At 39.1% G+C, this 24,121-nt stretch overlaps 1 protein-coding gene across 1 annotated transcript in view; it reads right to left on the reverse strand.

Moving 5' to 3' along the window:
• Window positions 1-16,920, reverse strand: part of TTC8 (tetratricopeptide repeat domain 8) — a 51,516-nt gene extending 34,596 nt beyond the window's left edge. Inside the window, exons 1-2 of the mRNA XM_028091383.1 lie at window positions 16,783-16,920; window positions 145-265 (exon numbers count right to left, since the gene is read on the reverse strand). Of these exons, the coding sequence (XP_027947184.1) occupies window positions 145-265; window positions 16,783-16,896 (235 nt within the window). The 5' untranslated portion in view covers window positions 16,897-16,920. The remainder of the gene's footprint in view (window positions 1-144; window positions 266-16,782) is intronic.
• Window positions 16,921-24,121: the final 7,201 nt, after the last annotated feature.

The raw sequence follows: 24,121 nt of genomic DNA on the forward strand, positions 1-24,121 counted from the left end.
AAGTCTTTGTACTATATGGCAGGATAGAGACCATTTACTTGATAAATGTTTTTTCATGTATATGTCTTGTGTTTCTTTTATATACAAATAGTATTCTTCCTCCTAATGGCATTTCATTTACTTAAGGGAAGAACCAATACTTACGTGGAACTTGAGCAATAGCATTTTCATCCAGCATCATTTCTGCAATTCCTTCCTGATCTACATCAATTTCATCTACGTACACCATTTCGGTTAGTGCTCGTGCCTTTAAAATCCAAGCTGCCTATAAGCATGGATAAAATAAAGCATATATTAAGTAGTATTAGAAGTACTGCCTATAGGGGCGCCTGGGTGGCTCAGTCAGTTAAGCGACTGCCTTCAGCTCGGGTCGTGATCTCAGGGTCCTGGGATCGAGCCCCACATTGAGCTCCCGGCTCAGTGAGAGGCCTGCTTCTCCCTCTCCCATCCCCCCTGCTTGTGTTCCCTCTCTCACTGTCTGTCAAATAAATAAATAAAATCTTAAAAAAAAATACTGCCTATGGAAGCTTTATTATTGTCTAACTTTTTACTGGGCATGTTTACCACTTAGTGCATTATACTAATTTAAAGAACTATGTCAAGAAACTAATACAGGAAGGCAAGGTCATTACTAATCAAGAAATACCCATTAGATCAATTACCTAGTAAATAAAAGTGTGGTATTGCCTGGTAGTCTTCTAACATGCCTTTTTATAAGTAAAAGAAGATCTTTAGAGAAAATTTTACTGGAATAGTAATTTGAAAGCAAATTAATTAAGCTACGACCACAGTGCTCTTTCTGCCTTCAGGACCAGAAGTCCATCATGAAGACTTTCCTGATGGGGAAACCTACTAAACCTACTTACTTCTTGTCTTTGTCCTAGAGCATTCTCTTTACACTTCTATTATATGTACTTACCATATTCGAGAAACTCTGTAATTATTGGGCACATGTTAGCCCTCCCTTCCCCAGAACACAAGCCTTTTTACCTTGTTCAGTTCTGAATTTTCCATAACACCTATGGTTTTTGCACACATTAGGTATTCCAAAAATGTTGAACTGAACTAAGATCAATTTCTCCCAATTCCCAATAACTAATCAACACAATCTTGGTTTGTGATCTAGCCAGTAGAAAAACTGCTGTAGAGTGTGTGTGTGGGGGGGGGGGGGTAGAATGGAAAACATAATTAAGAAATCTGGAAAATATCAGCTTTATTCTACCTTGAGAAATTAGATGTCAAGGTCTGCACAATTAAATATCTTGTTAAACATTTAAAACAGCCTTATCAGAAATATTTACTTTCTGCTTCACTAGAGACTAGAAGCAGAGAACAAAAAAGTCCTCATGTAAAGTACCCGAGATGCATTCATTCAGTCAGTCCATATCTATTGAGCACCTCCTAGTTACATGGCATTGGGCTAGGTTCTGAAAAGGAGACATGAGAAGATTAAAACTTGGGATTCTAATTTCCCTGAACACATCACCTACTTGAATTAAGTGACAAGGCAAAGCAGTGCATGATAGGTGACAGGTGTGTGGTATGGAAAATAGTTTTATAGGAATTAAAAAGAAGAGATCTTTTTGTGGGCTAAAATAATTGGAATGCATATATTAGACAAAAATTTTTAAGGAAAGAAGAAACTCTTCATGCTTTCACTTTAATGGGAATAAAGAAGGCTGCCTTCATTGCATCCTTAGGTTCCTAAAATGAAATTATATTTGGTTAGATGATTGGGTTTTTTAGCTTATACTTTCCTGGGTAAGGTTTACTGTATTCTCATCAGATAACTTTTAATAAAATGTTTCAACTGTGTGGATTTAACACCATTGAATGAGCAGAATATGGAATCAAATACTTAATTTGTAAAAAAAAAAAAATTCCAATTGGAACTGCATCTAATTATGGGATCCACTAAAGTGTGGAAACAATTGGAGGTTTTCAATCCTCAAAGATCAGGAAGGTTGGCAGATCTATACAAGTATGCTCAGGGGTCAGGGAAGTCATCCCTGGCTTGAACTAATGGTTTAATTTAACTTCAAAGATAGAAATAAGTAATCTTGAGTCCCCACAGCTCAGACTGCCCTGCAAGGATCTGATGGCTTTCATTTCTCAAAAGGGTGTTCCTTGGTCAGCAGTCTGGTGGACAGGAAGGACCTGCAGCATTTGCTTTGAAACAGTGAGGCAGGATGTGGGCTCCGCTGGTTCACTCCCATACTACCAGGGAGCACCTGCTACATACATGCCAGGTCCTGGGAATAGAGATGAGTAAGCCACAGGTCTTCTAGCTCACACGAATTTCAGTGTTGTAGGAAAAGCACAATAATAAAAGTTTGGAGCATACTATGGGAAGACAGAAAGAGGCACCCAGCTGCCTGGGGGTGGGGGGGGGTGGAAGAAGGGTAGAAGAGAATTTGCTAATGGCCAAGACTGGAAAGCGTTTACTAGGCAAAGCAACGGGACCAGGGCAGGCTAGCTTGAAGGCTGGTGGCAAGTTTGGCAAATCCAAATCAGTTGAGTAGGTTGAATCAGGTTCAGCTGAGGCAGCAATCAGAGAGGAAGCTGGAGAAAAAGGCAAAGGGCAGATGAGGGACCCTGTATGCCACAGTGAGACATATGGACTTTCATCCTGATGAGGAGGAGCTCATAAAGCTTCAAAACTATGACTTGGAGTTCTAGTTAAATCGACTTTTTAAAAGCTAAGTTTTTATTATTATGGTATCATTTACATAGCTGGGCATTAATTATCCCTGCACATATCTTTTTAACAATTTGCATGTATCTACTGTTATAGTCCACTCCATCATGCTTCCTGACATCCATCTGCCTACTAATCTCTCAAATATTAAGAAGGTACAACTTTTTTTTTTAATATTAGGCTAAGCAAAATAAAAGAAAGTAAATCCACTGTTCCCTCCCCACCAAATAATAAATGCTTCACATCTTTTTAAAAATGTTATTCCATAAGAAATCACTTTTTCAAAAAGGTAAATAGATCTATATTTATTTCAGTTTCTAGAACCTAATTCTTCAGAAGTAGAAATAATGGTGGGAATCTTGTATATTTAAAGATCTATAATAACATCTACTTAAACCATTACTTAATTTTACTTTATTTTACTTTAATTTTACTTTAATTTCATCAGTATTTGAGAATATTAATTTTCCTGACTTTCCTTCTGTCCTAACAAAAGTGACCTTGAAAATCACATATCACTGCTTGATTAAACATCAGACTGTATTCAAGAACTGCTCTTGGCAATGTAAACAATTCTTAGGATTTTGATGAAAACAGCAGATGGGGCTTTGGCTTTAAAAAAAAAAAAGTTAAAAATTTTATTTTGGAAACAAGCCAAGTATGTTTTACAGCCCTAAAATCCTCTGTTTAAATTTAAAAAAAAAGTTCAAAACTAATCAGTGATTAGAGTAAAATGCTAACAAGGCACAATGGATGATCCCAAACTGCCCCTTGCATCTGAATAAAAATATAAATTGGTGCTATCAGATATGTTTAAGTTGTTACTAAATGACAGGGTCATGTAGTAAATACATTTGAATACCTATCCATTGGAAGTACAGTGAAATCAACAAAAATCATAGAAGTGTAGGAACTTTTCTAAAGGGAAAAGCATAGATTCTCATCTAAGTGAGTAATCATCATGTCAATTATGTCCTTCTTTGCCTGTGAAACATAATCCCATCTCCTTCACCTACTGAGGCAGTCTACATGACATTACTCTTGAGGCAATAACATCAGGGAAATAATGCCTTGCTTGTACTATCTTCTGTGAGGTTGATCCAATTTTTGAAAATAAATATATGAAAAGGTAAAAACTCTAGTGACTGAGCAAAACATGTTTGAATTGTCCTGTTCCTTTTAAGACAGAATTTGAGGCCACTAGTTTAAGACATAAAAGAAACAATTTTGTTAGGTTATTATTAGAATAAGGCTGCCAAAGAACAGAATGTCTAACCTGATTGAGCCATCATAAGAATCAGTAACATGTGACACTCTGCCTACTCTATGAAAATGAAAACTTAGACACAAAATATCGAATTGTTATTGTAAAGCCTCATTTATTTTGAAATTGTAAAAATGTGCAAATGAGGAAGGCAAAATGTGTAAATAATGAACTCAAAAGAATCCTGTCAGACTTGTTCCCTTTTTATTCTTTTAGATCACTATCCAGTGGATAATTCAGTCTACAGTAACAGAACAGGAAAGTAATACTAAATACAGATCCTTCATCAAGTCCCTGCGCTGGATGGAAACTTTCAAATGCCATTTACAGTTTTAAAACCATACCAACAATGCAATTATTGGTGTTTTAATTTAATTTTAACAAAGACTTCCAAAATTACTGAAAACAAAAAGCACATTACTTTATTTATAATTTAGGTCCTTCTCAAACAAATTGTACATATATAATGCAAAAAACAGCTTTGTACCATCTATCAATTTGGAAATCATGATTATGAACATTGTAGACAATGTTTAAATCCTTTTCAAGAACAGAGTGCTACATTTTAAACTATTTACGGTGCCTGTTTAATGTCACACAGACCTCTAGAGTACTTTGTATCTTGCTTTCTTCTAAAAGGTTGGATGATTACTCATATGAACCACATAAGAGGTTCCAAACTGTTTATTTACCTAAAAACCACTGTTACAATTCTCTCTTATGTGGCAGTGCAAACACCTGGCAATATTTAAGCTCTCTGATTTGTAGCACTTTCATCCCTTCGCCTTATTCCCAGACTTACTGGAAACCCTCTTGAGTTAAAAGATTCACCTCCTCTCCTTGGGTTCCCTCCAGACTCATTCACTGTGTCTTACCCAGTTAGCAGGTCTCTGTGGCCACCTCCTATCTCTAACCACGATGATTTAGTAGACATGGCTATCTGGCCAGTGTGCCCTTCCTTTCTTCCTCGTGGTGGCAGACACCACTGTCTAAAACCAAGCCCTTCCCAAGCAGAGTCAGCCTACTCTTTACTCAAAACATATTGTCCTATCCATCACAGTCTTTTTGGACACTTGGGGCTCTGCTGACTTCTTGGCTCCCTTTCTAAGCTCCTGGTTCCCCTTGCCTCCTCCTCTATTTTTCTCAACCTCTGGTCAATATTGGTCATTTCTATTTAAGCTCCAAGTCCTAAGACCATAAGACTACTCATCCATAGATATAAAAATATTGGAAATATAATACTTTACATAAAAAGGTACAGAATGTCTGGTAGAGATGGCTACTTTTATAACAGCATTAACAGATATGCAGCAAACTTTCTAATCTACAGGAACAAGTAAGCAATTGAAACTACAGTATTCTCTAAACTAAAGGTTGCAGCTAAACCTTTACCTGAGACACTGGCAATTCAGGATCTGGTTCCTGGAAAGCATTAAGAAGGTAGTAAACATTTTTAAGAAATACAGCTTCTAAAATAAAAAGTCTTAGTGACAAATTAGGTATGTATAGGTGGACTCAAACTCATTCAATAAAAATCCAAATATTCACTTTAATTTTTCTCCACAACTGCTTTCAAGAGTTTGAGATAGATCAATACTAATATTGGTATTAGTGTAAAACTGATATATACTGAAGAGTGCTGAATTTTCTATAAGTAGGAACTTCTAATTACTCTAACCTCATTTAAAGCACAGAGAAGTTATCTTAACTACTTGTTTAATGAAGACACAAAATCTCAGAAATTAAAATAATTTTACAACTATACCAAGGTAACATTTCTTTATACTCAAAAATAAGTTCATGGTGGTTAAAACATTCAGACTTTAATCAATTGGGGAGGAGGAAGAAAATCCACATACTATAAACCCTTCTGCTCCACATATATATAATGGGATTAGTTGCTGAAGATAAAAAGTTAATTCTGACTGTAATGTACTCTGAGAAATGTTTATAAATAGACTATGTCATATATATTAGTGTCAGGTGCTAATAAGCTCAGCGTTTTTTTCTGTCCAAATTAAATAGAAATCCACTAGGAAAAAGTCAGACTTGTAACAAATTTATTTACAAAACATCTACATTTATATATCTACGGTTAGCAACCTGCATTGAACACTTAATTGGCACGTTTTATGAGGGAAGCCACCAAGAAACAAAACAGAGAAAGAAAAAAAAAAGATCCTTCCTTGCCTTGCTTTCTACAGCTCTAAAACCCAAGAAGAATACCCTAAATATTTTAAGAATATATTATGTGCACAAGCAATGTGTAAGCCATCTGGTCACCATACAATGATAAGCAACTTCTGTAGCAAAACACACAGCAGGAACATGACAGGCAAAGGCTAAGCTCGGCTAGAAAAAGTGAAGGCCTCAGAGGGTGGGATTTAGAGAATATTTGGCAAGCAGCTGAACCAAACACAAAACAGCAGCTAAGAATATGTGGCAATTGGAGGTTTTCAATTCTAGTGTGTATAAGGAAGATCTGGAAAAGTACAGATTGCCTAGAACCCACAGTCCATACTTAATCATACTGATAACAGGCAATGAGATGACAGAAGAAATAACCCTGTCTATTCTTTCCTCTATTTATTTGTAGACAATGTCTGTATGAGACATGTCTCTCATTTGAGTCTCAAGACAACCACTGGAGGGAGGCAGGTCAGTGTTCTTATCCATTTGACAGATGAGGAAACCAGCTCAGAGAGGTCATATAATTTGCTCAAGGTCACACAAAGAAGCCAGAGCTCTTCCTTGCCAGTGCATCTTGGAGATTAAAAAATGAGCTGGACATAATAAGGCAGGATTGAAGCATAAATTGTAGGAGAGGTACAAGATAAGTTCCACACAGAAAGAGAAGAAAAACGTTTACCAAACAGTACTTGAAAAGGAAAACCAAACAGGTATAAGAGCTAGAAGCCTCTAATCGTAAATAAAAACTGGACGCCTGTTATCCTGCCAAGGGCAAGAAGATGCTTCCAGTGGCCCAAACTCAAACCGCCAGCTCAGCCTCAGTGTTCCGTTCACTGATAAAGGTCTTTGTGCTCCATGTGGTTCTTTTGCCCCAGAGGAACACATTTGTGATTTACCATGCAGGTAAAGAGCATGTGGGGAAATGATAAGCAATGAGAAGGTCAGAAAAGACAATGAGAGGCCCAGAAGATGGGAAGGTGGAGAGACAGGTGAGGTTGCTTGGATGGAAGGAGAAAGGCTTGGAACCAGGAGTGAGGCAGAGAACACGTTAGTTCCGCAACATGCCCCTGACGGCCCTGGCACCCTGCTAGGTGCTTAAAACATTCTATGAGGAAGGCACAGAATTATATAAATTTCAATACAATGTATCAAATGCTATATTCAAGTTAGGGGCCAGTTATAGATGACTTAGAGGGAGAAGGGAAAAACAGAATACATGGGAGTTAAGGGAGTCAGAGAAAAGGGAAGGAGACTGTTCTGGAAATTACTGAGTGCCAGGGATCTATGAACTATATTCAACATCACTTTATCATCAATTTCACTGAACATTTTCCTCACAGATGCTTCCCAGATTACCAACAATCCTTTCAGAAAAATATCAATGACAGAATCCTACTTACAAATATCTCTAGCTGTATATAGAGAAAATAGCTAACATTTGTGATCACTTACTGAACTTAATGCTCACAACAACCCTTTGAGGCATATTATTATCCCCATTTTACAGATGAGAAAACCCTGAGGTCAAGGTGTACAGGCAGTGTTTGAACCCAGACACTCCGGGTCAAGAGCCTGCACTTGGCTGAGTATGTGAGATCATAGCAAGGCATGAAAGCTGGCTACTATATGGTGAGGGAGACCAAGGCCGGGTATGGCTGGTCTGGACTGGAGATCCATCATGAGTAGCAGGACCAAGAAGGAAGAGTAAGGATGTTTTAATTTATAGATAGGGCAAAACTTTTTTTTTTTTTTAATCAATGGGACTTTCATCTTTGGGTCTCTCAATTATAGTCTGTTATTTAAATTAATCCACCCAAATAGGGAATCACAAGATAGGTTCATTTGGTCTAGCAGATTATTTCCATGGGTATCAACACACTTGAACCTAGGGGAGCCTGAGTGGCTCAGCTGGTTAAGTGTCCAACTCTTGATTTCGGCTCAGGTCAGGGTTGAGAGATCAAGCCCCGTGTCAGGCTCCCTGTGACAGGCTCCATGCTAGTTAGTACCTGCTAGAGCCTGTTTAAGATTCTCTCTCTCCCCTCTACCCCTCCCCCAACAACTTTCTCTCTCTCTCTCTCTCCCTCTTAAAAAAAAGGGCAGGGGGGCACCTGGGTGGCTCAGTCCGTTAAGCGGCTGCCTTCAGCTCAGGTCATAATCCCAGGGTCCTGGGATCGAGCCCCGCATCAGGCTCCCTGCTCAGCGGGGACCCTGCTTCTCCCTCTCCCTGCTCCTTCCCCTGCTTGTGCTCTCTCACTCTCTGTCAAATAAATAAACAAAATCTTAAAAAAAAAAAAAGGAAGCACTAGGCCTAGCCCTAGAGTCAGAAGAGCTAGGCTTGATCCTCAGGGAGTCACTTAGCTGCATGACCTTGAATAAATCATACAACCTCTGTAACTTAGTCCGCCTCTCGAATTGGAGCAATAGTGTCTATAGGATATTTTTAAAAAGAAAACCTTGCATTTTTAAGAATATTTCATAATTTTCAGAGTCTTTTCACATATGCTATCATAATTAATGAAAAGTAAGGTGCTATCACTTTCAATAAGAAGTATAAGTCACATAGAATTTCTTTATAAACAATCCTATAATGAACAGAAAAGCATCCAACATGCTATTACTTCCCTTCTCAGAACTCAGAACTAACTCCCAGTCATGGCACATCAAATTAAGACTTCCCTTTACTCTCCTTCAAAGTGAGTGACTGAGAGGACAGGGAGTGGAGTGACACTGCCTAGAACCAGCAAATACTAATTAGCATCACATCAGTTTGCTTCCTTCCTTCATCCCCAGGGTAAGGCTTTCTCTCTTAGGTTGTTGCTGTTACTTCAGGGAATCAAATCTCTAGATAATTCTGAATGTGACTTCTTAATTGCCACCAATACTTACTCTGGCTAATGAGTCTGAGCCGGCTCTGCTCTGAAACTACTGAGACATTTTTCAGAAGTTAACAGCAACAAGAAGGGAAAAAAAAATGTAAGAGAACAGAGAAATGGATGGATGTCAGAAGGTTTAAGGAGATCTAGGGACCAAGTAGCCAAGTAGGAATGTAATCTAAAATACAGCGGGAATACAAATTCATTAAGTGAACTGCTCCACAGAGTATAAAAATCAAAAGATTAAGTTTGACTGTCTCCATGGCCCCAAAGAGGAAATAAATTAGATAATCATACAGAAAGATGGTTTGGTTTTGTTTTGTTAGGCTTGGAGCATCAGATCATTGTCTCAATCAACTACTAAGATGTAGCTCACTGGGGACCCCTGGTTCCATGTCTTTCCTCTAAGCCAGTGGCTTTCAGCCTTTTCTCTATCTTCAAATCATTTACAATAATAATCCACTCCTCTCTGTAACATCTCTCATTATAAGTAGAGATTGGGGAGGAGAATGTGAATTCCCATTCTGATATACAGCCAACACTCCCACTCCCAGAATCACTGATTTTAATAATTTGAAAATCTATCAGAAATCTACCCTATAATAAAAGCATACCGTCTTTTAAAAACCTCACTGCCTGAAAAACCTGCATGTTTTATGAACTGTTTAATTATAATGGAGCTAAAAAAAACTGGGGCTGGTTTTAAAGCCGTGCATCCGACATATGGAACACAAAGAACAGTAATCAGATTAGGCAACTAATCAGGATGATGGACATGAGCTGTAACAGCAAGCATTCCCTCTAGGTCACACTGCTGTGTGGAAGGAAGACAATTTTGCATTTCTCCCTTTTATATCTTATAACCAGTTTTTCAATCACGATTTAAAGAACACTTTGAAAAAAGACAATGCCTCTCTATGAAATTCTTGCTCTTACTATATTTTATCGAGCAGGGAGACTATAATAAATTAACCAGTTATCCTTATTTCTTTTTTCTCAAGAGATCAGACTCTTAAAGCCATGCTTACAGACCCTGCCTTCTTATTTCTCACTACTCTGCACCTGGGAAAAACAGTTCACAATCCATCTTCTTCAAGAGCCTTTCCCCGTTACCAAACACCGTGTTATTACAGTCAACCTACCCTTCAGTCCTTTTGTGTCCAAATTAAAATGTATTACTCTAGGGAAACATGCTATTCCATAGTATACCTCCCTGACTAGCCTAACTACCCTGACTTGGGCAAGAATCAAAACTGAATAAAATCCAGATGTCCTAATGGAAAGTACAAGGCACAACTTAAATATTTTTGATGATAGTATACCAAAATTGTATTTCTTAAAGAAGAAATAAATGTAAAAGGAATAGTCTCAGAGGTGGGCTTATCCTAAAAGCATGATGTATCAGAACCAAAATGGGTTGAGAAGCTCCCTGGAGCAGCTTAGAGAAAGATTAACAAATAACAAATCACTGTAGAGAGGTTCTCCTCACCTGGGACAAAAATAAGCAAAACCAAAAGTGAAAAATAACATCCAAAACAAAAGCTATTTTTGTCTTGGGAGAGCAAAACTGAATCCATTTGGCACACATAAAAATATTTTAACTTCCTTGCTCTTCCGTGTGTCCAGACACTGCTTCAAAGTCATTCATTTGTACTAAAACCAGTTTGGTGGCACAGGAATGGTAATTCAAAGTGGGGAAAAAAATACTCTAAAATGTAGAAGCCTCAAAAAACGCAGCCCATGAGGCTAAAGGAGCATGTGAAGATAAATCAGCTAACTGCAGAGCTGAGGACCATCTGCTTCTTTTCTGATCACATTTCTGTTAGCTTTTCATAGATTGGGAGTCTCACCATCATTTAACTTCCTCCACTGAAACAATGAGAGTATCATAAGAAATGCCAGTGAGGATAACTACTATCAGAAACACTCTCTGGGAGGAATCTAGGAAGAATTTTCTTAACTGATTAAAAAACAATAAGGTGGGAGCGCCTGGGTGGCTCAGTCGGTTGGGCGTCTGCCTTTGGCTCAGGTCATGATCTCGGGGTCCTGGGATCAAGCCCATGTCAGTCTCCCTGCTTCTCCGTCTCCCTCTGCCCCCTCCACCCCCACCCTGCTCATGCTCTCTTTCAAATAAATCAATAAAATCTTTAAAAAATATAATAGATAATAAGGTATACAACATGTTCACTTGCTATATTTATATATTGTAAGAAGACTGGCATTATGGTGATAGTTAGCACCTCTATCACATCACATAATTATCACTTCTATTTTGTAGTGGGAATAATAAAAACAAAAACAAAAAACTGACCCTCAAATCAAGAAATGAGTTAAGAATGTCCATAATGCAATTACATTTATTTGAAAAGGTAAATATATGTTTAGGAACCTATGGGGGTGGAAGGACACAAAGGTCCTCAGGCAACTAAGATGATCTTTGTAAACAGGAGGGAAGGTGGTACACATGGATAATGCCATCAAAACACATAGGGGTCCCTGGCTGGCTCAGTCAGAAGAGCATGCAACTCTTAATCTCAGGGTTGTAGGTTCAAGCTCCGCATTGGGCGTGAGATTACTTAACAATAAAATCTTTAAAACACACACACACACACACACACACACACACATAAACACGAATACAATCGATACACTCATTCAGCAGATACTTAATGAGAGCCCCTGTGTACCAGTCTCTGCCATAGCCATACAGATATGCCATGCTGGATTCATGCTGTAAGGAAAGGAAAGAGAATTTTCAAGTTTTTAATCAAAGGAAACTTCTTAAGCTTCCTAAAGCTCTTCATTAGTTGTATCATCACTCCAACATAAATATTTTTAAATGTTTTAATTAAATAAGAAAAAGGGAAGATTTCTACATACCGGGGGAGATCATACCAGGAAATATTTCCAAAATAAAATAACATATGGGTACAAAATACACAAATTTGTGCTAAGAAAAGCACACAGTGAAGGAACTCTCATGCACTGTTTGTGGGAATGTAAGTCGGAACAGCCACTGTGGAAAACAGTATAGAGGTTCCTCAAAAAATTAAAAATAGAAATACTGTATGATCCAGTATTTCCACTTCTGGGTATTTACCCAAAGAAAACGAAAACACTAATTTGAAAAGATATTTGCATCCCTGATGTTTCCTGCAGCATTATTTACAATTCCCATGATATAGGGGCACCTGGGTGGTTCAGTCGGTTAAGCGTCGGCCTTCAGCTCAGGTCATGATCCCGGGGTCCTGGGATCGAGCCCCGCATCGGGCTCCCTGCTCCGTGGGAAGCCTGCTTCTCCCTCTCCCACTCCCCCTGCTTGTGTTCCCTCTCTCCCTGTCTTTCTCTCTGTCAAATAAATAAAATCTTCTAAAAAATAAAATTATATTAAAAAAAACACACAATTCCCATGATACAGAAGCAACCATATCCATGGATAAAGAAGATGTGGTATATATGTACAATGGAATATTACACAGCCATAAAAAAGAATGAGATCTTGCCATCTGCAACATGGATGGACCCTAGAGGATATTATGCTAAGTGAAATAAGTCAGACAGAAAAAGATAAATACCGTATGATTTCATTTAAAACAAAACAAACAAACAGAAAATAGAAACAGACTCAAATAAAGAGAATAAACTGATGGTTGCCAGAGGGAAGGGGTGGGGGAGTGAGTGGGCAAAATGGGCGCCAGGGAGTGTGAGATATAGGCTTCTAGTTATGAAGTGAATAAGTCGTGGGAATAAAAGGAACAGCAAAGGGAATATGGTCAATGAGACTGTAATAGCGCGGTACGGTGACAGATGGTAGCTACCCCTGGGGTGAGCACAGCATAGTATAGAGAAGGTGAATCACTATGTTGTACACCTGAAACTAATGTAACGTGTGCCGACTATACTCGGATTAAAAAATTAAAAATAATTACTTAAAGAAAAGTACACAGTGGAAAAGCATAACGTTTAAAGGTTGAGTCAAAAAATAACTAACATAAGGGGCGCCTGGGTGGCTCAGTCGTTAAGCATCTGCCTTCGGCTCAGGTCATGATCCCAGGGCCCTGGGATCGAGCCCTGCATCCGCTCCCTGCTCAGCGGGGAGCCTGCTTCTCCCTCTCCCTCTGCCGGCCGCTCCCCCTGCTGGTGCTCTCTCTCTCTCTCTGTCAAATAAATAAATAAAATCTTAAAAAAATAAAAAAAAAATAACTAACATGAATGCACCCTATAAACTTTTCAGCAGCCCTATCCAGCTATCAAAAGCCCAGTTTGGTAAGGTAACTCAAGTTAAACTTCTACTCCTGACATAATACTGCATTGTTCTGGCAATATATATAGTTCCTACTTAACTACCTCAGCAAAACAAATAAAAAGGATTAGAAAGGAAAAGAATATCATAAATTTCTTCTAGATCTGGTACTGATTCTCCTAGGCCTACTCTGATATTTATAGGAGCTAAACTTATCAACTCCTGCTCAAAACAAAAAAATACTAACAAAGAATAACATTTTTTAATGTCTATGGTATTAGACATTAACTATGTATCACATTATAGATTATTCTTTGAAATCCACAACAAATAAGCCAATAGAATAGGCCAGGGCCTAACAAGACCTACTACCCTAATGATCTTAACCACGTCAAATGGTTAACCAATGCCAACAGCAATATTTCCCTATATAAACCTCCGTCTTTTTCTTCATTATCATTATCAAAATCACAGTTCCGCCAAACAGACCTTATAACAAGTCTTTAATCTGCCAAGAGGGCCCATAAGGCCTAATGATAGCTGTACAAGAAACCAAATAAAAAGACCCAAGCCCTTAACCTTATTTAGCTGCTAATTCAGGAGTTGTAGACAACGTCCTTAATCTGTTTATCTTACTCTTCCTAGATAAAAAGGGGAGCAAGAAGATCTCTATGGCCCCATCTAAACCATTAATGAAAACACTGCTGCTTTGCCCTGCACTTTCCAAAATGGTATCTCTCCAAGATAATAAGGGAGAGATCTGTCCCTCTGCCTCCAAAAAAAGACACCAGAGATCACATAAGTTTCAGAATACTGTCTCAATCAAAATTGGTTAGGTTTCCTTCCTTCAGGTCTTTACAGAACTTTAATACAAGCACACAAATACGTCAAAATTCTTTACCATTTAGCTAAAATCTGGAAAAAGGCACAGTAGATGGGAAAATGTACTAGGAAAAGTTGAGAAACACACCATTTTGGAAAAATTTGGCTACATAAGGGCCAAAGAGGCAGCATGGTATAGATAAAGAGAATGGGTGTACCAGCTTTGTAATTTGGGACAAATTACTTCACCTTGTGCCCCAGTGTACTGAATCTGTAAAATGGGGGAAATAGTACCAACTTCCTAAGACAGCTGAGGATTAAATGAGATGACTTATAAAACCCTCTGAACCAAGCCTGACACAGAGTAAATAATAAATGTTAGCTATTATTTTTGTTACCTGCTTTGCAATGTTATTCTAAGCATTGAAATCCATATAATTCACACAACTTATGCCTGGCAAGTAATAAGCACTCAACAAAAGGTCAGTTAATTGAACACATAAAATTCTGATGACAGTGCCTAGCACAAACTAAATCTGAATTCACAGGCACAGTACTGTACTGAATGCACTATGATTATGTTACTAAGATTATAGGATCTTTTTATTTAAAAATTTTTTTATTTATTTGAGAGAGAAAGAGAGGGTGAGAGAGCACAAGCAGGGGGAGCGGCAGGCAGAGGGAGAGGGAGAAGCAGGCTTCCCGCTGAGCAGGAAGCCCGAGTGGGGCTGATCCCAGGACCCTGGGCTCATTATCTGAGCCCAAGGCAGACGCTAAACCTAGTGAGCCAACCAGGTGCCCCAAGATTATAGGATCTTAACCATTAATAAAAACAGTACTGCTTTGCCTATAACATTATTTCCCCAGGAGACTATGTCTCCCTAGTATGATAACAATGAAGATATCTGACCCTTGCCCACTACCAAAAATAAGTTTCAGAACTATTGTATTAATCAAAAATAGGCAAAATTAAGTTTCTTTTCTTCAGAACCCAGGGCCTTTAGTATGAATCTTGAATCTCTCAGGGAATATACAGTTCCCAAATGCACTGAATGAGGAAACTTCCTTTCACTGAACAACAGTTCTTGGGACTATTGCTCTGTGGAACACAGAATGGAAACTGCCCTAAATCAATGGAAAAACAGAAACAGCATGTACTTTACATTGTACAGCATGTACATTGCAAACCATTGTGCCTAGAACAATGTCTGGTACATCACATAGAGTTTTAACAAAATTTTGTTGTACAAATGTAAAGGGGTCAAGATTTTGTAACGTTCCCAGTCATATTTTATTGTGGAATTTTTGTGTTTTTTTGAGCAGCATCGGTGGGACTACTGTGGCAAGAAACACACTTAGAAAAATGCTTCCTGAGGCAGATGGGTGGCTCAGTCCGTTAATCAACCAACTCTTGATTTCTGCTGGGGTCATGGTCAGGGTCCTGGGACCCAGCCAGGCATCAGGCTCCCGCTCATCGGGAAGTCGGCTTGAGGATTCTGTCTGCAGCCCCCCTACCCCCTGGCACGTTCTCACTTTCTCTCTCTGAAATAAATAAATCTTAAATTAAAAAAAAAAAAAGAGCTTCTCCAACAAAAACGCAGTCCTATTAACTAACATGAACTAACACAAAAAAAGAATCTAGCTTAGTATTCCCACTAATGTGGATTGTTCTAGGATTGTTCTATCTGGAAGTCAAAACGTTCACCTCAACAGGTTATCCTCCATCCACTTGCTGGAAACTAAGGCAGACCCTAGTAACAGTGTTCACACATATGCCTCCACTTATGTAACTCCCCTCAATTTTCCCTTTTTTTCTAACATCTCCAAGGCAACACCACTAGAGGAAAAGCTGGAGAACCAGTTTTTACTAGAAGCACTGACAAACTGCCACAGCTCTGCTCTTATTCTCCTTTTTTCTCCTTTTTGCCTCTTCCAGGAACTACCTGCCACGGGAGTATATGACCATTCTTTCTCTTTGTTTAATATCTTAATTCATCTTACTATGGTAGTACAGTAATAGTTTATTTAAGTTCTCTTAAAACCACTGTCATCATTCCTTTAGGGGGGCTTTTTTTCCCCCATTCCCCACTCCTAATAGTAAATGTATCTCTTCCCCTCCTAGATTCGCATTTCTCTAACTTGTATTATTTGCCTCAAAATGCACTCATGTCCCAGAATCAAAGCCTCCTTCACTCTTGGACAACAATCTTAAGATGAAGTGGAGAGATCACAACGTTTGATCAAAAAAAAAAAAAAAAAGGCAGCTATTTCAACAGGAGGTGAGAAGTTACAGATCTTTGTTTATACATCAGTTTTAGAAATTAATAACGCACACGCAGCAAGCTTCCGAGTCCATCCGTATGCAAGTATAAATGAATTATCAAAGTTCTGCACCCAAGTAAAATTCGGTGACTTTTTACGTGTTCCTTTAAGGGACCCGTAAAGGAAAGGGGCTGCTGAAGTTTGAGGAGGGGGCGGCCAAGACACAGCACTCGAGGGTCCCGCGGGGACTCGGGGACGCCGCCGACAGGGACGAGCCGGCCACGGCTCTAGGGGGTCTCGTTCCAGATGCCTGTGCTGACCACACGGTCAACTTCGCCCTGGGCCTTCCTCCCTGGAGCCCCCACCCGGCACCCCCAGTGCCCTCTGCCTCTCGCTGGGATTCACAGGGCTGACGGGGTCCGGCTGGTACCTGGTCATAAGGGGACTTCTCCAGCATCTGCGTGCACAGATCTGCGCAGAGCTGGAACTTCCTGCGCCTAAAATAGCTCCAGGCCAGGAGCAGCGGCTCCATCTCCGAGCGCATGGCGGCGGAGCGCGGCCCACGAAGGACCAGGGGCCGGGCCAGGGAGGAAGCGGGAGGCGTCCAGCTCTGCCCGGCAACGCTCGGCGGCAAGGGCCTTGCCTGAGAGGTGCCCGCATCGCGCCTGAGAACAGGAAAAAGAAAACCCAGCACGAGCAGAACTCAGCTACAAGGCTTGTTAAACTTTGGTTGCAAAAAAGGGTGTGCTTTTAAAGGATACATATTTCATTAATGTCGAGAAGAAGGCACCATGGCTAAATTAAGAGGTAGTGACTTAGACACCTCCGATTGGGGTCCTCCACGCTCGCAAAGGAGGAGCGGTTGCCGAGCAGCCGAACGCTCTGCTTGCTTTGCAAATCTAAGCTATGTCTCAGGAGTTGACCCTCCTACGGGTCGCTGTCCTACTCTTCCCGTGTACGCATCCTTGCTCCTGTCGTTTACTGTTCAGACTCTAGAAACACAAGCATGAGAACAGTTTCTTCAATACCATACTGCCCACCAGAACCCAAAGACCTACATCCTAAAATTCTCCAGTTTGTTTCAAGTCCTCAAAAAATCTCAATGTTCGAATAGAAGGGAGCACTGAATACTGCTTAGCCCAACCGACGCATTTTACAGATGAGAAACAGATCGGCTCAGAGAAGAGAAATTATTTACCTGAAGTCGCATGAATTTAGGGAGCTGGACTGTGATCTGGGTGACTACAGGCTGTTAATACCGTTTATTCAACGCATACAGATTCTGGATTACAAATTGGTGACGTTTTTGCAAACAAAATAATGCAACACAAAAAATTAAAAGGGAGCTTTTTGAAACGGCATCTCCAAACAATTGCTGTTTGTCAAATGCTTATTTGTGCAGAATAATTTCTTTAGGCACAATTCTGACTTCCCTCTAGAGATTTACACAGATAACAAATATCTTTAATGGTTATGAAAAAAAGAAGTGTGACCGGGCTAAATCCAGGTAGACTTCATTATGGAGGACTAGCAGATCTTTTTTCCTTGCCTCCTTCCTACCACAGGGGGAGAGGCAAGAGAGGAAAAATTAACTTAATACTGAAGAACTTTCTGGTCCGGTCTAAATCTCCTTTATAGATAAGAAACAACAATTCTTAGCAAAGATAAATCACTCACAATTTTCTCAAACTACTAGGGTACCATAATGCAAACATTATATTTAATCCAGATATTTATATCTTTCATAGATATCAAAATAAAACTACCTTTCTAACCTGAGAAACGGGTTGAGGGTAGTTTTTTTCCTCCTTTACTAAGCAGTCTTTCTTGAATTTTTGCATCTCAGAAGCAAATAGTTATGTTTATTATAATTAGTCCATTTTTGTTTCTCTCAAAGTGCCTCTAGAAATGTATTCTGTCCTAAGCAGCCTGTTGTTTCTGGGAGTCAGGTTTTCAGGACCACGCATGCTGCCAATTGCACTTGAGCTCAATATTTCAAAGGGACTTTTTGTTTGCTGATACAGTATAAGCAGGTGCTATGTAAGTAATTCTCAACTCCAGCTCCATATTAGATTTTTAAAATAAATTTTTTATTTTAGAGTTCCCCTATTGTTAACATTGTTAACATTTTATATTACTACGGTACATAAAATCACAGCAAAGGAACCAATATTGGCACATTGCTTTAAACTCCACAGTTTATTTGGATTTCAGTAGGTTTTCCCTGATATCCTTTTTCCATTCCAGGACCCCACTTTGGATACATTATTACATTTAGTTATTGTGTCTCCCTTCCCTCTTCTGGTCTGTGACAGTTTCTCAGACCTTGTTTATGATAACCTTGACAGTTTTGAAGAGTTACTGGTCAAGTATTTTGTAGAATGTCCGGAAATCTTTTAAAAACAGATGGCCGAATTCCATCCTTAGAGATTCTGATTTAAATGGTTTGATATTAAATAAATAAATAAATGGTTTGATATAGAGCTAAAGCATCAGTATTTTTTTTTATGTCAATCCTAATAGGCAGCCAGGGTTGAACACCATGTTGAGTTCTACATGGTCTTGCATATATTGAGCTCATTGCCAACTTCCTACACAGGAACAAGGTTTTTGTAAGTGGGAAAATAAATACATACATACATACATACATAAATACATAAATATATAAATAAGTATGGAATTTAAAAAGTGGCATTAAAAATATTTTAGGGCCTTAATAATTCATCTTAGCTTCTTTCAGAAGGCTGCTATTTGTTTTTATTTTAGAGAAGTCAAATGGATGAGGAAAATTGTGGATTACTTAGCAAACTGCTGGATGTGAAACATGTCCAAATGTAGCATAAACTGTGCTTTTAAAAGGTTATAAACATTTGGGGTACCTGGGTGGCTCAGTTGGTTGGGTGACTGCCTTCGGCTCGGGTGTGGTCCCAGAGTCCTGGGATCGAGTCCCGCGTCGGGCTCCCGGCTTGGCGGGGAGCCTACTTCTCCCTCTGACCCTCTTCCCTCTCATGCTGTCTCTCTCTCTCTCTCTCTCTCTCTCTCTCTCTCAAATAAATAAATAAATAAAATCTTTTAAAAAAAGGTTATAAACATTTGTTATTTTTTAATCGTGTAAATATGTTAATCATATGAATGTACAAATAGACTTTATTACATTTTTTATAATTTCTAATCCATAATGCAGAAGCCATTGTTTTAAACAGCATGCTAGTAACAGGAAGAATAGCAAATGTAACAGTTCCTAGTGAAAGCGGTAGATAGGAATTACTAGAGCCATTTTCCTACTGAAGAAAATGAAGCAGAGAGATACCTTAATCCCTTTGAAAGGGTCAGTTTCACAATCAGAGCTAGATCTCAGTTCATGGATCCTTATCTTTTGCTCTCCAGCGACTAGGTGTCTCTTTAGGTTAATTTGGTTTAAAGTCAAATGCCAAAGATAATGTAACTTTAAACGCCAAAGTTTAAATTTTCTTCAATCTTAAATGGGTGTTATTCGGGCCCTTTAAACTCAACCCAAAAGAAAAGCAAAGTTAAAATGGGATCTTCTCTTGGTCAACAAGTATTTGTGTAGGCCCTATGCTTGGGGAAATGAACAACAGAGATTAAAAAAAGGGGTCTTGAGCCCTAAGGGTACTTAGCGGGAAGAGCATTGGATTTGAGGTCAGACTTAACTAGCTGTGTTTTCTCAGGCTAATTAGGAATCAAGTTAGGATGCCGGTTAAGAAGTGGGCTGTGGAGCGGCATTTCCTATATTTGAACTCCTGACTCTCCTAGACATGAAATGTGGGGATCTTGAGCAAGTGGTATAGTAGTCCTGTGCCTCACGTATGTGCTTCATCTATAATATGATGTGTGTTTGCTGCATTCTTTAAGAATTTTTGATTCTGCGTTAAAGGACAAGGAAAACAAACGGGATGTATGAAACTCATAAGAAAGGTTAACTATAGATAGTAAGTATATTATAGACCCATAGGACATGTTAAACATAGAAGAGACATTTATGTGTTAAACACATTGAAAGGATGAAAAAAATGAAAGTGTTACTTGCGGATAGAAAGAGATGGAAAGCAAAATAAACCTTAAATATTCATAAAGCATGGATCAGGTTTATCAACTCAAATTGGCTACCCATTGGTATCACATGTTCTAGCACACTTGCCCTCTGCTTAAAATACATACTGTTGCTCACTGGATTATCACAGAGCTACAGCTGTAGCCATGCATATTTTAATAGCCTCTTCATCTCTCCAATAGAGCAAGCATGTACTGGCACCACAAACCTTCTTCCATCTTTAAACTTTCTTGCCTGCCCTTAACACTGCTCCTTGTAACCACACCATTTGCAGTAAAGGAAAGTGGTGCAAAGAGAGTCAGGACAGAGGAACTTTGAGCGACCCACAGGCAGTGTGGTCCTTCCACCTATTTGCGCTAAATTCTTAACCTACCCAATCCCTTTCCCTTTGCTTTTCACTGTAGATTTTAAATTGATTCAACAAACTGGCTGGTTTGAGCATTTTAATTTGGTCTATGAACCTTTCAATTCCAGGACTTCTGGGATAGCCTACAAGTTTGTGTACTTAGAGGCGACCATGGCATTTCTCCACTACATATAAAATGGGGACGATGATGATTACTACAACAACAATGATGACATAGTGACTACCTTATGAGATGGTTATAGAGATCAAGCCAATTTAATTTAGGTAAGGCGTAATTACATCACCTTTTCAAAGAACACAGAAACACATTGGGATGGAAACCAACAATGTATGTAACCAGGGATCACCTCAATTTTCAGTCAGACACATTTATTACATGCCAGAGAAAGAGTACTTTGAGACAATACCAAAGAAATTGGAGGTTGAAATTTATGGGGGCACCTGGGTGGCTTAGTCGGTGAAGCGTCTGCCTTTGGCTCAGGTCATGATCCCCAGGTCCTGGGATCAAGCCCCACATCCGGCTCCCTGTTCTCAGGGAGCCTGCATCTCCCTCTGCCTCTGCCTGCCACTCTCCCTGCTTGTGCTTTCTCTATATATATATGGCTCGCTGTTGAATAAATAAATAAAATCTTTAAAAAAATAAAAGTGTGGAATATCACATAATGGAGTTTGCACATTCAATGAAAAACCACCAGGGAAATTTTATCAGGGAATAAAAACAACTTGACTGACTGATAGTAAAGGCAGAAAGATCACTTAGGATACTATTGCAATAGTTAAGGTACGAGATTCTGGAAATAATGGGCATGGACAGAAGAGGCAAAAAAAAAAAGTTAAATAAAATCAGTAGGACCTGGACACTGATTGGGTAGGTGGAGGGCGTTTGGCTAAGGAAAGAGAGAAAGCTAGTCTAACTCCCAGGTTTCTAGGTTGTGAGTGTATGGATAGGGGGGCCAGTCATCAAGATTAGAGTGAAGGAGAGGGAATGGGTTGAGAAAAAAAAAAGATACTAAATTCAGTCTGGGGCATAATGATTTTACTGTCTCTGGGACAGCCAGATGGTGATACTCTGTTAGTAACTGGAAATAGATGCATATAACAGGCCATGGAAAGAGGTCGGGGATGGAGTTAAATTTGAGACTCGTATAATTTTTTATCTGCTCATTGAAGGCAATGGAGAGGATGAGATTACCCCCCACAGAGAGTTAGTAGAATGAGAAAAGAAAAGAACCAAAGACAGAACGCTGCAGATTACCAATATCAAGAGACAGGTAATGCAGATGTCCATCGACAGATGAATGCATAAAGAAGATGTGGTCTATATATACAATGGAATATTACTTGGCCATCAAAAAGAATGAAATCTTGCCATTTGCAATGACATGGATGGAACTAGAGGGTACTATGCTAAGCGAAATAAGTCAGTCAGAGAAAGACAAATACCATATGATTTCACTCATGTGGAATTTAAGAAACAAAACAGAAGAACATAGGGGAAGGGAAGGAAAAATAAGATAAAAATTGAGAGGGAGACAAACCATAAGAGATATTGAACTCTAGGAAACAAACTGAGGGTTGCTGGAGGGGAGGTGGATGGGGGGAAGGGATAATTGGGTGATAGGCATTAAGGAGGGCACTGGATGTAATGAGCACTGGGTGTTACATGCAACTGATAAATCCCTAAATTCTACCTCTGAAACTAATTTTTTTTTTTAAGGAAAAAACAGACAGGTAATGAAAGAGGAAAGATAAAACATACCAAGAAGAAATGATCAGACATGTAAGAAACCAGATATAAGAAAACCAGATGAGTGTGGCATCATGAAGCCAAAGTACAGAGAGAATTTCAAAAAAGAAGAAGCAGTTCAACCATGTTAAATTCTGGCAAGAAATGATGGAAACTAAAAAAAAAAACAAAACTGATTTGGCCATTAGTCATCTACTTACAATATTTCTCAGTGATACTTCAGTGGAGTCAAGAGAGAACAGGCAAAGAAATCTGAGTGCAATTGGCTGAGGTGAGAATCAGACCTAAGAAATGGACACAGGAACATTAGGTTATTCTTTTCAAGGAACAGTCACTCATGCAAATGATTTTAAAATACTTGCAAAGCCACATGCATATGCTTGAATTAATAGAAGTTTTATACTTTATGATGTTTCACCATATAATAGATACTGTAAGATTTTTTTAAGCTATAGGATTCTACTACTGATAGTTGCATATATAGTACTAGATTCTGCAGTAGAAATTTTTCTCTAAAATGGATATGATCTGAAGTAACATGTTTACACTCTTTTTACTCAGGGAGAAGCGATAGTTTTATACTCCTGGACTCCACTGAAAAAGTGAGCTCATTATTAGCACCAGGATGGTACTTATTCTACTTTTTAAGTTTAAAAAAAAAAAAAGCCACGGAGTCTAGAACAATTCTCAGCAATATATAAGCAAATGTTACTCAGTATTAAACTAGGAGTCACTGGGGCGCCTGGGTGGCTCAGTCAGTTCAGCATCTGCCTTCGGCTGAGGTCATGATCCTGGAGTCCTGGGATTGAACCCCACATCAGGCTCCCTGCTCAGAGGGTAGTCTGCTTCTCCCTCTCCCTCTGCCCTCCCCCCACCCCTGCCTGATCATGCTCGCTCACTCACTCGCTCTCTCTCTCTGTCTCTCTTGCACTCTCTCAAATAAGTAAATAAAATCTTTTTAAAAAAAATAGACTAGTCACTAACAGATGTTTCTATTTACCAATATAACGATGGCTACCACTTATTGAACTCTCACTCTGGGTGGGTTGGACACAATATAAGGTTCTATACATGCTCTTAACTCTCCCCCCTAACCCTGCAAGCCTGGTACTATTACTGTCCCCATTCTACAAAGAAAGAACGGAAACTTAGACTTAGTTGTTTGCTGAGTCATCCTGCTAGTTTGTGGCAGAACCAAGATTTGACCTCATATTTAGTCAAGATCCCACACCCTCCACCAAATGTGCAACTTGTATTTTTTCAAGTGTACAAGATGCTCTAGCCACACTGAATTTCTCCTATTCCCTCTACACTTCATGTACTTTCAGCCTTCCTTGCTTTTGCACATGATGTCCCATAGCTGCAGTGTCCTGTGTCCTTCCCCCATCTCTTTTGTCTGATTGGCATAGATCCAAGCCAAAGTTCAACTCTATTTAGAACTCTACTGATTCTCCAAAGACCTGTCTATAGGATACTCTCAATACTCCTCTTATATAAAACCTCTTGTGCTACATTTTAATATCTCTGTCCCTAGTAAACTTTAATGTTATCCATACCTTCCCAAAAGCCTAGTACATGTGGAT

Source organism: Eumetopias jubatus, unplaced genomic scaffold (genome assembly GCF_037043125.1).
Source record: "Eumetopias jubatus isolate StellerSeaLion01/CBP00866 unplaced genomic scaffold, mEumJub1_p1.0 scaffold_7, whole genome shotgun sequence".
NCBI classification, from domain to species: Eukaryota; Metazoa; Chordata; class Mammalia; order Carnivora; family Otariidae; genus Eumetopias; species Eumetopias jubatus.